Source organism: Aotus nancymaae, unplaced genomic scaffold, assembly GCF_030222135.1.
Source record: "Aotus nancymaae isolate 86718 unplaced genomic scaffold, 86718_ANA_hifiasm-v0.15.2.pri h1tg000131l, whole genome shotgun sequence".
NCBI classification, from domain to species: domain Eukaryota; kingdom Metazoa; phylum Chordata; class Mammalia; order Primates; family Aotidae; genus Aotus; species Aotus nancymaae.
The window spans coordinates 1734732-1749297 of record NW_026988546.1 but is presented as its reverse complement, the minus strand read 5'-3'; the positions used below and the strand labels follow the sequence as shown (position 1 = coordinate 1749297).

General features: G+C 46.3%; 1 protein-coding gene across 3 annotated transcripts in view; it reads left to right on the top strand.

The window, feature by feature from the left end:
- Positions 1–13982, top strand: part of TMEM131 (transmembrane protein 131) — a 244367-nt gene extending 230385 nt beyond the window's left edge. Inside the window, exons 34-41 of one of the 3 annotated variants that reach the window (XM_064371422.1) lie at positions 4027–4151; positions 4361–4510; positions 8367–8532; positions 9658–9779; positions 9883–9979; positions 10805–10902; positions 11516–11676; positions 12911–13982. In XM_064371422.1, the coding sequence (XP_064227492.1) occupies positions 4027–4151; positions 4361–4510; positions 8367–8532; positions 9658–9779; positions 9883–9979; positions 10805–10902; positions 11516–11676; positions 12911–13195 (1204 nt within the window). In that variant the 3' untranslated portion in view covers positions 13196–13982. Of the gene's footprint in view, positions 1–4026; positions 4152–4360; positions 4511–8366; positions 8533–9657; positions 9780–9882; positions 9980–10804; positions 10903–11515; positions 11677–12910 lie in introns of those variants that run through there. The other 2 variants (XM_064371423.1, XM_064371424.1) reach the window with 2 other exon arrangements.
- The last annotated feature ends 584 nt before the right edge of the window (positions 13983–14566 follow it).

Sequence of the window (14566 nt, the reverse complement as noted above, 5' to 3'; positions counted from 1 at the left end):
CCATTAGCAAATTTGCATTTGAAAAATTAGTCAAAGACATCACTTGAGTGTCACTACTTTTGCAAGATTTTTAGTTCTCTGGTAAACCAAAAACCTTAGAGTGGTCAGTCCTGAACTGCCCAGTCAAGGGGCAGTTATAGCAATAACTCATGTTCTCTCAATGTGTAGTTAAAAGATAAATCATTACCAGAACACAATTCAAGCCACGTGCTTGAAACTGTCTTTTTGTAACTGGGGAGCTCTATATGCAACCTGTCTTCTAATCTCCTTTATCTAATTTCTTTAAACTCACTGATCTGTTTTTTTTCTGAACTCAAGGATGAAAGTATTGAGAGTCAGAATTTATTAATCAATCAATAAAGACTTTTTTTTTTAATAACAGGAGAAGGTTGGCTTTCTGAATAGAGCCATTCTCTGACTCCACTCTGTTCTGTTAGTAAATGTCAGACACTGTCACTCAGAATCACAGCCAGTCTTAGCTTTAGTGATTCCTGAAATTTCTGTCACCTTTTAGTGTATTAATATATGGTCCCACATATCTGAAGGACATGTGCACATCTTTTAATAAGATATATTATTAATAAGGCATATATCATCACTTTCTTTTGGAAGCTTTATAAGAGGTGACAAAGCCAGAGGAGTGGCTCAGCCCCATCCATCCACACTCCCAAGAGTTGACCTACAAAAAAATCACTTCCTAGGAAATACTGTGGGGCTGCAGCAACAGAAATCTGATCTAACTATGTTTTCCACCTGTGGCAACATAGAAATGGGCCTGCAGTCCTCCAGAAGACTATATTCTATGTCAGAGATGCCAAGGAATGGGAATCAGATCTCAGGCACTAAAGATTTCTGCAGAACCAGGAAGGGACCAGGGCATCCTTGCTCTAGGACTCTTGAGTATCCACTGATCTTTTTGTTTTTCTATTTGTTTGTCAACAGTATATGTTTACATAAATGTAATCATCTAAAATAAGCAAAAGACATTAAATAGATAAACTATCATATTCTTTCTAAAAATCTGCTTAAATACTTGCTCAACTCAGGGCCAAGGGCCGTGGACACCACACTGCACGCGCCAGCCCCAGACCTGTCAGTGCAGAGAAAACACTGCTCTACTGCAGGTCATGTCCCTAGCCCTCTCCTAAGCTCTGCCTCTCTCCTCCCCAGACAGGGGTGTGTACTGTGTATCACAGGAATAGAAATAGGCCAGGCTTGAGTCAGATGTAACATTGTGAAAAGCAAAAATAAGAATGCAACATCTCAAAATATTAAGAAAAAAGTTGTTATTAAAAAATGGGGGGAAATATATTATAAAAATAGGCCAGGAGTGGTAGCTCATACCTATAATCCCATCACTTTGGAAGGTCAAGGTGGGAGGATTGCTTGAGCCCAGGAGTTCAAGACCATCCTGGACAATGTAGCAAGACCTCAACTTACAAAGTTTTTTTCTTTTAAATTAGCCATGTTTGGTGGCACTCACCTGTAGTCCCAACTACTAGGGAAGCTGAGGCAGGAGGATTGCTTGAGCCCAGGAGTTAGAGACTGCAGAGAGCCATGATTGCACCACTGCACTCTTGCCTGGGCAACAGAGCAAGACCCTGTCAATAAATTGAAAATGAAGTCTGGCATCTGAACCACTTTTCTGTTTTTCCTTTTTAAAAAGAATCACTTCAGGCCAGGCATGGTGGCTCACACCTGTAATCCCAGCACTTTGGGAGGCTGAGGAGAGCAGATCACCTGAGGTCTGGAGTTCCAGACCAGCCTCGCCAACATGGTGAAACCCCATCTCTGTTAAAAATACAAAAATTAACCAAGCATGGTGGCACACGTCTGTAATCCCAGCTAATCAGGAGGCTGAGGCAAGAGAATCACTTGAGCCTGGGAGGCAGAGATTGCAGTAAGCCCAGCTTGTGCCATTGCACTCCAGCCTGGGTGAGAAAGTAAGACTCTGTCTCAAACAAACAAACAAAAAGAATCACTGAAATTAAGTTGGCTGTTACTCATTTTATTCAGAAGCCTTAAAAAAGGTTTCTTAATAGAGATCATCTGACTTAATTTAGGACGTATGAATCAGTAAAAATAACAGTAGTTGTCTGGCACCTTTTTTCTTAAAAACCAGTTACTTTTACAGTGGTACAGAATTAAGTTTTGTATAAATAGATACCCACACACACTTAAAAATAGATCACACCCACACCACCTCCACCACCACAGAGGGCTGGTATCTACTATGGGAGCCTTTGGGCTTTTTTTTTTTTTTTTAGAAGATGGGGTTTTTAAATAACACTGTCAGTCAGAAGTGGAAGAAGGACAAAAGATTTTATAACACTGTAGCATTCATCATCTGCCCCATAAACAATGGATTTTTCACTTTGATTTGTTATTTTACCTAAAACTCTACCTGTTTGGGCTAATGGAAACCCTTGGGTTTTTGGTTTGGTCTCTTACTAATTCCAGATACAATACCTACTTATTATGGAAAATGTGTGAAATACAGGGAAATAATGAAAAGAAAATGTCCTTTGACCTTACTACCTTATAAAATGTTTGTAAATAGCCTTCTTAAATGTATTTATTTATGAGCTCACACTTTACATGGGGGTTGTTGGGGAGCGAGGGTGTTGTGGTGCCATTAGGTCTGGAAAGTTTGAACTCTTCTCGCCTTTGAAATCTGCTGCGAATGAGCACAGTGGATTGCCTCTGACCTGGAACTTAGCTAAAGTGCACTATATCCTGTGAGTGAGGATGTGGGGTGGGAGGACAGAAGGCAAGGTGGTGTATGAAGAACTTGGAAGATGGAGCCAGGAGGGTTGGGAGCAGGAAGCACCTGAAATGTGGAAAATGTTGGAGAGGCATCCATTTTACACCATCTGTGTAGACTTTGTAGGTGTAGATGTCTTTGTAGGTTTGTAATGAAAAGCTGGCTGTCAGCTCAGCCCTGAACTGACAGCTGTCACCAGGAAATCCCTGAGGATTCTTGGAAAATTTCTCCAAAGGAGCCCCTGGGCTCTCTGAGCTGCATCTCAGCTTTTGCTAGAAAAGGTCCTTCTTGGACCACGTTAGCTAAGCTCCTTCTGGAGGTCCTCCCAGTCCCAGATCTGGTCTTGGTGGGCATTAGAGATGCGGCTTCATAAAGATTGCCTTTGTAGCCCATATACATACTCTACTCACAGTGCTGTCTTCCATGAGCCAGCTACCCAGTTCATTTCTTTCAGAGATTCGTTCTTCCCAGCTGCTGTCTCCCAGCAGGTTTTCCTGTCTCACTTATTGAGCTTTGAAAACTTAAGATAGCCTATCATGCTTCCCATTTTGTGTGGCTGATAGGAAGTTGAGAGTCAATTAATTGTCCTATTTATGTATGCTTATTATCTTAAGCTTACCTCAGAATCTTTCAGAAAGCATGTCACTCTAAATCAATTTAAAACTATTTAAATGTTTTACCTAAGATTAACCCAAGTTCAAGAATAAGGAAGAAAATTCATCCTAGGCCGCTCCCTGCAGTAACCAGGAACTTAGCTCTGGGTCACCTCATAATTTTTATAAGAAAAATGTGTTCAGTTTTGAATAGTGGAACCTCTAATATCATAGATCAGATCTTTCAAAAGCTTCATGTTCAGGAATCTTACTGGTGGTAGTCTAGATGCTGGGAGAGACTCACAAGCAAAGTGACTGCACTTCCAGCCCTGAGCAGCAAGTTGGTGCTAAGGGTTTTCTTTTTCCACCTTATCTGAGATAGATCCTTCCCTACTGCTACATATTATTAAATAATGGACCTCAGTTCATTGTCAACACTCAGAATAGCAAAGGTTCAATCTGCAGTTGCTGAATGTCTGCTGGGCAGTCTTAGCTACAGTGCTGGGCATGCAGCCAGTCCTGAGATAGGACCAAGAGTAGGTAACACCCCAGGAAGCCACATTAGCTTCCTACATGCAGTTGCATTGTAGAAGAATTACAATGTTGATGACTTCCGTCCTCCAAAACAAAGGAATAAATTTGTATTTTCCATCCACGATTGTCTTTCAGTTCATTAGAACTACCATATGCTCCCCCTTTGGAAAGTAAGCAACGTAGAAATCTCCCAAGCAAGATTCCTCTTCCAACTGCATTGGCAGGTGGATCCAAATCACGAAATTCCCAGAAAACAAAAGGTACTGTCATTTTGTTCTCTGTGATCCTGTCTTCCAGATCTTTTCATAGTGCACTATATTAATAATTGTTGTGCATTATCAGTAAGCAATCAGTAGTTATTGTAAGGCTTAAGGCTGTGTTCTTGTTCTCTTTAGAAGGTTCATTGAAATAGACCTAAAAGAAAGGAGTTATCCTTCATTAACCATGTTCTTTTCTGACTTTTGTACAGGTACAAATAAGTTAGTGGATAACAGACCGTCTGCCCTAGCAAAATTCCTCCCGAATAGTCAAGAATTAGGCAACACCAGTAGCTCAGAGGGTGAAAAAGACTCTCCTCCACCGGAGTGGGATTCCGTTCCAGTTCACAAACCCGGCAGCTGTAAGTATAGTGGTTTAGAAACCATAGGGCTCCACTTACCCACAGCCCACCCGACTCTGGGCATGGAACTCTACAGGGGCATGCTGCTTTAAAGGGAGACCAATTGGCAGTGCTTTGCCAGCCGAGAGTCCATGCCCCTGTAGAGTTAACTAGCCTAGCCAGTGGCTAAACTGCTGTAGGCTGAATTCAGTCCTGGTAAGATTATTTACATCAGGGTTATCATTAAACTGTTCACATCAGGGCTTTTTTTTTTTTTCAGGGGGCTGGTATACTAGCATACCACTGCCCAATGTGCAAAATGGAACGGTCTGTTTGGAGTGGTTAATCTTCTACAGAATTGTTTGCTTTACAAAAGCATTGACTCAGCAGTCCTTTACCTGATGAGTTCCTCATTCATAGTGTACTTGTTTTTGTAAAAATTCCATTTCCTCCTAACTTCACCCACGTCTTTTTACATAAGCAGCCTACACAAAGGTTTTATTATTTTTCTCACTACCTTCTTGACCTTGTTTCTCCAGTTTAGCCTGCAGTAAATCAAGACAGTAAGCACAGTTGACTAAAATAGAAGTCCTCACCCTATAGACACTTGACCTGAAAAAGGGGATAACAGAGACCAGAAAAGGGAGGGGCTGACAGCGGGGATTTGGGATCAAGAGAGGTCCTTAGGACTGATTGGTCCACACTCACCGCTCTGTTTGAGTATACCAGAAGGCAAGTTAAGGAAGACCAGGGGTACAGTCAGGTTTGAGCAACAGTCAGGTCATTGAAGGTGAAGGGCAGGCTCCTTGGGTTGAATGAGGGCAGAGACCCTGGAGGCTCAGATAGGGCGTCCACACTCTCGCCAGGATGTGTAGATACATCCTGGAAAGAGATGCCCTCTGAGATACATCCTGTAGCCCTATTTGCCATGAGACATTCTGGCACCTTTTAATACTACTTTTTGCCTGGGGTGATCACAATACAATCCTAAATCCTCATTCACTCAACAAATTGAAGAGACCATGGGTGGCCCGTGTGTCCAGGTGGGATGCTTCTGCTTCCTAGAGCCCCCTGAGGTTTCCGCTGGCCCTTGGCCCTTGGCTTGACACTCCATGATTTAGACAGTTTCCCTTTAAACAGATGCCACTTTCAGCAACAGAACACAGTCCCCGAAGCCAGTTTCACAGGGGTGTTCTGAGACCCAGTGAAGTGACACGAGCCCTGCTTGTGACGTAACAACACAAGCATGCAGAATCATGCTGCCAGGAGAGCAGGCAACAGTCAGACACAGCCACAAGCTGGCTGGCAGCACCCCACCTAATGGCACCTGAACCATGTATTGGCATCACTCCCTTAGTGTGGAGGGGAAAGGATGACAGGACCCAACCCCAGGCAGGAGATTCTGGTGCCACCCTCGGGGGAGGAATGTGGGAAATGGCAGGCCAGCCATCTGGAGGAGGAACTGTGAAGAGCCCAGTGCTGCAGGCCTCAGTTTCCTGCCTGGCTCTTCTGCAGAGGCCAGCTGGTGCATCTGAGCATGGTGCTTCAGGGAGAGCTCCATGGTGTGCAGTTGGGAAAGAGGCGCAGAGCTTATCTTCTCAGCCCACATCTGTGCAGTCCTTTTGTGTTTTTCCATCCAAGCAATCCCTTACATTGGTTCCAAGCCCAGTGACCTCTCTGCTCTCACTGCCAGCCTTACTAGAAAGTTCCAGCAGAGATCCACTCGATAGAGTATGGGTGGAGGCAACCTGCGAGAGTCCGTCCCACACACTCTCCATCACTTGTACCTATTTCCTCTGCCCCCGCTTTCTCATGCCCTTTTCTCCCTTTGCCTCCCTTGGTGTTTCATCTTGCTTAGACCTGAAGTTCTACGAGCGCTGTTAGCGGTGCCGAGCTTAGTGCAGTTCCTTAGGGTGAAAGCGTTGGTCCCATTCAAGACTGTGCAGCCAGCATGTGGCAGTAGTCACTGGGGGAGTTGTGCAGCCTGTGTACCATACGAGTTGCGGTGAAAATTCTCCTTGAATAATTTCATTATTTAAAAATATAAAAAATACAAAAGCGTTATTAAAAGGAAAGGCAAATCAGAAGCCACAAAGGAAAAATTTTATAATTGAATCAAAATGTTCTCTAATTGCACCCACTGTGCTATTGGTCTCTCCTCTGCTTCTTCCTCAAGCACTGTTCCATGGGGGCTTTTCCTAACTTCCCTTTGCTTTCCCTGTTTTATTCCATCATTACTGTCTCGGGAGCATTGCAGCACTGAGCCCTGTGAAACACATTCCACCCACGAGAGCTGCCAGCACCTTTCCCTAGGACAGGCACCTCGGGTGGATGAAGCACACGCAAAGTGGGGCACAGCCTGCTCCAAGTGTGGGCGGAGAACGAGGGAACGAGTCACTGCTGGGGCAGGGGAAGGCCAGAGAAGGTGGCTAGGGAAGGATCAGGACAGTACAGATAGCAAGCTGACAGTGTAGACGTTGTCAGATGGGAGGCCTCAGAGGAGCCTGAGGGGGACATAGAGATTTGAGCAGGGCTTGTACAGGACACTGGTGTGAGACATGTCCTGAATGAGCATCAGGTCAGCAGATCCACAGAGCCAGCAAGGAGGGGGCCCACATCATCAAGGGTGAGTGTGGGCAGGTGGGAGACAGGACCACCCGGCACCGGCAGCACTGGGGAAGGTGGGAGAGAAGGTAGCAGGTGGCCGTAAGGATGAGGAGTGGAGAGCATGGGCTTTGAAGAGAAGACTGCTTTGCTCATCAGGGCCACACTGGAGTCTTGACCCAGCCATGGCATGGAGAGCCTTATTCTAGCCCTGAGCCCTGAGGGTAAGGGAGAAGCAGCTTGTGCTGGAAAGTGTCACCAGGGAAGCAGAAGCAGCAGGCAGAGCGACTGCAGTGTGGCAGTGAGGGACAGGATAAGTGGAGCATGGTGTGCTCAGGGCATGCAGAAATCTCACAGGGCCTGAGAGGCCAGACAGGGAGCGAGGGGGAGGATGCCCAGTTGGGCAGGCCTGGGCTAAGGATCATGCCCCGTGGTGATGGGAGTTCACAGGGCCCAAGCTCTTCCCTCACCTTCTTCCTCTTTCAGTAGCTACAGCAGCACCAAGTTGCACACAAGAGATGTGCAAAATGATACATTTTTCTGATAAAAATTATACATATTTCCATTTACTGGATATAGAATACTCTTTTGTGACTGAAATTTTTAATTTTTTTTTTTTAAGAGATGGGGTCAGGCTGGAGTGCAATGGTGTGATTATAGCTCACTGCAGCCTCCAACTCCTGGCTCAAAGCAGTCCTCCCACCTCAGCCTCCCAAAGTGCTGAGGTTACAGGCTCAAGCCACTGTGCCAAGCCTGTTGTAGATTTTTAAAACAGGTGTATAGACATTACCTTAAAGGGCACACGATATGCAAGGAGCTGTTATCCTTATAAAATAGGGATCAGAGCTGCACATCCCAATTACGCCGACAGAGAGGCATTACCAAACTTGGGGATTCAGCCCAGCGCACTGCGCCTCACACAGCTGTAAACCTGCATGTAGGCACGAGGCTTTTCCGGGTCCCCAGCTAGTGGCCTCAGCTGTCCACCCCTGGAGGATGTGGAAGACCCTCCTCCCCTGCCTGAGGACGTTAAAGATCACCACGCAACACAGCAGGGACAGGGCACACTCTCGCTCCCTCAGATCCCCCCGTGCAGAGAGATGTGGCTGCTTTCTCTTTAAAACCTGTTAAACAGAACACATCTAAGAGCTTTCGTTGGTTGTCTTTGTAAAAGCGCTTGAGTTCTGCATAGTCTTAGAGAACATCAAAAGTGATTTGAAAGAGTACTAATCAAAGCACCACATTAATGAGCCCTTTTCCTTTTAATTTCCAGCTACTGATAGTCTTTATAAACTTTCTCTGCAAACCCTCAACGCAGACATTTTCTTAAAACAACGCCAGACCTCACCGACACCTGCCTCCCCGTCTCCCCCAGCTGCCTCTTGCCCCTTCGTGGCCCGTGGCAGCTACAGCAGCATCGTCAACAGCAGCTCCAGCAGGTAGGCCTGCTGCTTGCTTTCCAGTCCTCAGCTCGAAACGTGCCTAAAAACCGATGTCATGCCCTTTAAATGTAAACAGCCACCACGAACCACTGTCCAGTGTTACTTTTGAGAGCTGTGGGCTTGTGTTGGCCCCTTTACCTGGGGTCCACTCCCCCTTCCTGCTGCTGTGCTCATGCCCAGCTCCAACAGTAACCCCATTCCCATTCTAATCCATTCATTCTTCCCACCCGTGGACCGAGAAATGCATCGTTTAATTCACTAGAGTGATATTCTCATTGAGGAGCCAAAGAACGTCTGCTAAGCATTACACGAAGACCTAAAGGGGATTCCTGTGAGTTGGGAATATGGGTTTATGTGACACTAATTTTGGCCTTTGGACAGTTTAGCTTAGGACTTAGAAGGGCTGGATCTGGTCCAAGGCTGTTATGCTGGGTGAGGGGATGTGTGCACCCAGGAGGGTAGCCTCCTGACCATGCAGACAGGATGCAGGAACCATGCTGTTCTGTGAGGCACACAGCCTCGCTCACGACCACCTGCCACAGTGTAGCACAAGCCTGACGGTCACGGATGGCATTCTCACCATGTGCCTTGGCGTGGCATGGGTTTCTGTGCACCGCATCCACTGGCCAGCCTGGGGGCAGGTCCTCCCAGCCTTGCCCAAGAGGCAGTAACCACTGAGGCTGGGGGCGCCATCCTGCTTAGGGAGCCTGCCACAGGCGCACGTGGCCCTGTCCTGGCAGGGAAGGAGACTTCTGAGGCCCAGCCCTGCCCAATGTCAGTGCCTGCCCTGCTCGTGCTCCCTTTTGCGTTTCCTGCCGAGTGGCTCTCTAGCATTTTTCACTAAAGTGTGATTGAAGCCTCTGCCAGTCCGTAAATTGTGATCCCGCCCTGGTCTCTTTCATAGTGATCTTTTGTTTTCTTATCTTTCCCCAGAAACCCCTCTATTTCTATCTGATTAAGTGGTCTGAGGCCCCAGAGCATGGGACACGAGACTGACCTATGCTCTGTGACCTGCCCCGCTGCAGAGAAGCCCACTCAGGGCTCAGTCCTGCCAGTCCCACACCTCCCTGAGACAGGGCACTGCTGATGAGAAATGAGTTCTCTCTTTGCTTCTTTTTCCAGTGACCCTAAAATAAAGCAGCCAAATGGAAACAAGCACAAGCTGACAAAAGCAGCCTCGCTCCCAGGCAAGAATGGCAACCCCACTTTTGCTGCAGTCACAGCCGGTTATGACAAGAGCCCAGGTCAGTGCCTTTGCTTCAGAGACCTTCCACATCAGGCGCCAGGCCTGGTGGAATGACCTCTGTTCTGATGTGCCTTCTATTGATTCAGCGTCCATTGTTACAGGTGGGAATGGCTTTGCTAAAGTTTCTTCAAACAAAACAGGTTTCTCCAGCAGCCTCGGCATTTCACACGCTCCTGTTGACAGCGATGGCTCAGACAGGTACAGTAGACCACCACTAGAAAGAAGGCTGCTTCTCACGTCGGATTAGCACCTTTTATCCATAAACGGGTTTCAGGGCATTTTAAGGAGGCATTTGTCAGAAGTGGTCTAGTGCCTCTAAGAAACCGTGTCTGCTGGGTAGAAGCAGAAAGCCAGCTGCTGTGCCTTCCCCGGGGCAGCCCAGATAGAGAGAGGGGGAACCCACACCTGTCTCAGCCTAGCAGACACACATTAAACTTCTCACTCTCCTCCATCTCCTGGTCTGTGGTAAGAGAGGATGTGATCTGAACGTTAGAGTAGAAGAGCAAAAGTTGTTTGGGAGGAAGGAAATGTGGAGTGAATACTAGACAATTTATAGTAAATCACTGGCCACGCCCCTTTCTTTAACCAGAGGGGTTTTTTTTCATCTAGCTGGTGTGGTGACCCGCAGAAGTCACCTTGGTTGACTTTCCCAGATAAATAACAATTGAGCCCCAATTTACCTACTTGGCACTAATAGGAAATCAGTCCTAGATTTGAAGTAGTTTTTAAATAAATCTTCCATTACCAAAAAGCAAACCAAAGGAAAAAAATGTTTCTCTACAAAACATTTGCTTTGAACCAGGCTGTGAGCTAGTCATAGGGCATCCAGAGCTCTGAGGCTCACTCTGGCTTACTCCTTGTGGTAAGCAGCCATTGTTCAGCTCCTCCTTTTGTCTTTGTTTTTAATATTTGAGTACCCCCAGTTGAGCAATGTCTCCTGTTTGTGAAGCTGTGCACTATGGATCCGTTTTCACTAACCATCATACATTTTTGTGTATTGCGTTTTCCTCTTGTAACGTTTAGCTCAGGTTTGTGGAGTCCCGTCAGCAACCCAAGCAGCCCTGACTTCACTCCCCTCAATTCATTCTCCGCCTTTGGAAATTCTTTTAATCTAACTGGTGGTGAGTGTTTAACACTAGACGTGTAACTAATAAGCCTGTGGACAGAGGAAGGGAGAGGAGGTATGGTTTTGTGTCTTGAGAACACAGCACAGCAGCCCTGTGGAAGGAGGCCCCGCAGGAAGCTCCCTGGGAAGGGTCCCTCCCCTCCTCCTCCCTCTCCCACACCGACAGCCCAGAGGGGCAGTGGACCGAGTTTGACACTGTGTACATATGCTAGTTGGTGTGAATTTCACAGCAGGTATTGAAGGGCTTCACAGAAGGGTTCTGTTCTGAAATGGGACCCCTGAGCATGCCAGGGGTCCTCTTCTTGCTATCCAGAACTAGAGGTCACCATGGAAGCTTTGCATTAGCTATCATGTGACGGGGGGGAATGTTTGCATTTGGATGTCATCTGTGGCATAAGTATGGGTGGCATATCAGATCGTGCGCTGTGCACTTGAGTTCTGGAGGACATCCCTGCCCCTATTCCCTCTGGGCTGTGGTGGGCTGGTGAAGTGAGTGTGGTGGCTCCAGGAGACGTGGTGGGAGGTACGCCATTGAGTGAAGCCCCATCTTGCTCTAGAAATCATGGCAAAACCAAATATGGACTTGATAACTGTTACTTTATTTTCAGAAGTTTTCAGCAAACTTGGATTATCTCGATCGTGCAATCAGGCCTCACAGAGGAGCTGGAACGAGTTTAATAGTGGCCCTTCATACCTTTGGGACTCGCCAGCGACAGACCCCAGTCCTTCCTGGCCAGCCAGTTCTGGCTCCCCGACCCACACAGCCACAGTGAGTACTTGGGGCCGAGGCCTGGCCCTGGCCCACTCACTCACCATCTCTGCCATTGCTGTCACATGGGTGGCACTGGCATAGTTACAAACAACGAACAGCAGCATCAGAGGGGTGGGTTAGTACTTTTATTGTCTCCATTGCTTTGTCTTCATATTCTGTCACAATGACCAATAATGCCCTTCAGAGCCATTACAGTTAGGAAGTTTCAGTAAGATCAACTGAACAGCTATAAGATTGGTCTCTGGAGTCCCTCCTAATAGATCAATGGCATTTTCTGCCTCTTCCCAACCTGTAAATGGACCACAAGGGTGACCGTAGGCCTGTGGCGGGTTCAGATGGCTGAGGGAAGACTTCAGCGTCTGTGTGATGCAGTCACTGGGCTCCCAGGAACAAGCTGGATGTTGCATTGACTTTGTTGCTGAGAAGCACCTATCTCTTAGCTTAGACTTTCTAGAGTACATTTGTTTGCTTCTTGGCTAAAGTCTTCTGCAAAGATCATACTCCAAAAGAGTATTCTTTCCAAGGAAACTAATTAGCGGTTTTGGCTTCCACAAAATTATGACAGAAAAATATGACCCCACTGCATTTGCCTCTTTGTTCTCAGTGAAACCAGATTAGACATGCAAGGTTTCGTGATAGATATTTCAGCTACATAGATTCCAAAGTTTGTTCCTTTCCTTTGTACCTCCACAAAGTGTAATTATTCAGGCATCTGTTTTAAAACCACCTTAACCACTCTTTAAAAGAGAAGTCAGCAAACTTTCTATAAAGAGTCAGATAGTAACTATTTTAGGCTCTGAAGGCCATGCATCACCTCTGCCATTGCAGTACACAAGTAGCCACAGAGAGTGTACAGGCGGATGGGCCAGCTGTGTTCCAATACAACTCTCTTTTTTAAATATCACAACCAGCTGTCACGGTGGCTAATGCCTTTAGTCCTAGCACTTCGGGAGGCTGAGGTGGGAAGATCGCTTGAGCCCAGGAGTTTGAGGCTTCAGTGAACCATGATCACACCACGGCACTCCAGCCTGAGTGATAGAGCAAGACACTGTCTCAAAAAAATCAGAACCATCTGCTCAAAAATATATATATACATTTGTTCTAAAGTAAATAAAATGAGAGGAACATGTGCCCCAGCCTCATCTTTTCTGTAGCCTTACCCTCTTACCCCATACCCATTTGACCCTCTGCCTGCCAGGCTCAATGCTGGATGATTTCTGTTTTGTCGCAGTCGGTCCTCGGTAACACCAGCGGCCTGTGGTCCACCACTCCATTCAGCAACTCCATTTGGTCCAGCAACCTTAGCAGCACCCTTCCCTTCACCACTCCAGCAAACACGCTGGCAAGCATCGGCCTCATGGGCACAGAAAACTCCCCTGCTCCTCACGCACCCTCCACCTCCAGTCCAGCTGATGACTTGGGACAGACCTACAACCCTTGGCGGATATGGAGCCCCACAATCGGAAGAAGAAGCTCAGACCCTTGGTCTAATTCACACTTTCCTCATGAGAATTAAATTAGGCAAAAAAAACAAAAAAACAAAAAAAAACCAACATAGTGGGCCCTTGTCCAGATCATGATCTGCCAGTTTCTGAGACATCTTTTTAAGGGTCTTACTGCAGCAGCTCCCCCTCCCCACCCTCCTCATCTTTGCAAAACAGACCCAAGCAGGGTAGGCTCAGACCACTTGCTTCTTTCAGATCTTTCTTGCAATTATGATAATACATTTGCTGTTGTACTTTTAGAGAAAAGTCTGGACTCAGCCACAAACTCTAATAAGACCTGTACATCTGAGAACCTTTCCCGTTACTGCGTTTTCACCACCTGTCTTCCCCCATGCTTTATTTATCTGTATGAACACAGATTTGACATTACAGCTACGGAAATAATTTGAGTTGATTCAGAAGTCCTGGCATGTGACAATTTTGTTAAATTACCAAGTTTGGTTTTTAATAATTTCACAATATTATGCGCCAAGATCTAATTTTAAAACTGTATGAGGACTTTGAGCTGAAAATACAGAATATTTTTTTAAAGTAAGGCTGTCTTGGTTTAAAAGCAGATTACAGAAATGTAAGTCAACTTAAGAACAGTGAATGAATGTAAAAACATTCAGTTGAGACCATATGCATTTTCTGTGCTGTTTGTACTTGAGGTATGTAACATTTGTATACCTGAACTTATTTTAAAGATAAACTGAAATGCACATAGCCAAGTCTTGAGATACAAGATTGAATGTGTATTTCTTAAAATACAACTTTGTGTTGTACTTTGAAATAAATGATGCTTTTTTCAAAAGCTTTGACTTGTTTTGTGGTTTTTTTACACACAAGATGTATGTATTAGGATTTTTTCACACCAAAGTAAACCATCTTATCCTTGCCTTGCTCTGTGGGGTTGACAGGTAAGATGGGGTTTGCTTTCTCGTTGCTGGAACCGCCTGCAGTCTGATGGAGTTCTGTGTGCTCCCACGGCAATCATGGAGAGTCCTTGGTCAAAAACAACTTGGAAGCCTGTTTGGATTCATCCAGTAGTAAGCATTTTCCCTCCGCCACTATCCTAAAAGGCCTCATAAAAAGCAGTAATTGCTACCATTTGTTGAAGACCGACTCTGTGTCAGGTACCTGGCTAACACTTTGGTATATGTTGGGTTACTCCATTACACTTGAGGAACCTGGCTGAGCAGTGCTGGCTCAGCGGCCCCAGGTCAGGCACTCGGCACCCACTGTGCCGCCTTCCCTCTGGTCACAGTCAGCATGCTCAGGGACAGTCTGTGTCCGACTCACCACTGGCCAACCTTTACCATCCTTCAGTCTGAGAAAGTTGTGTGGTGAGAGGAAGTGAGAGAGAGAAGCGGGGCACAGAGGGAAGACAGCAGGGACTCGGG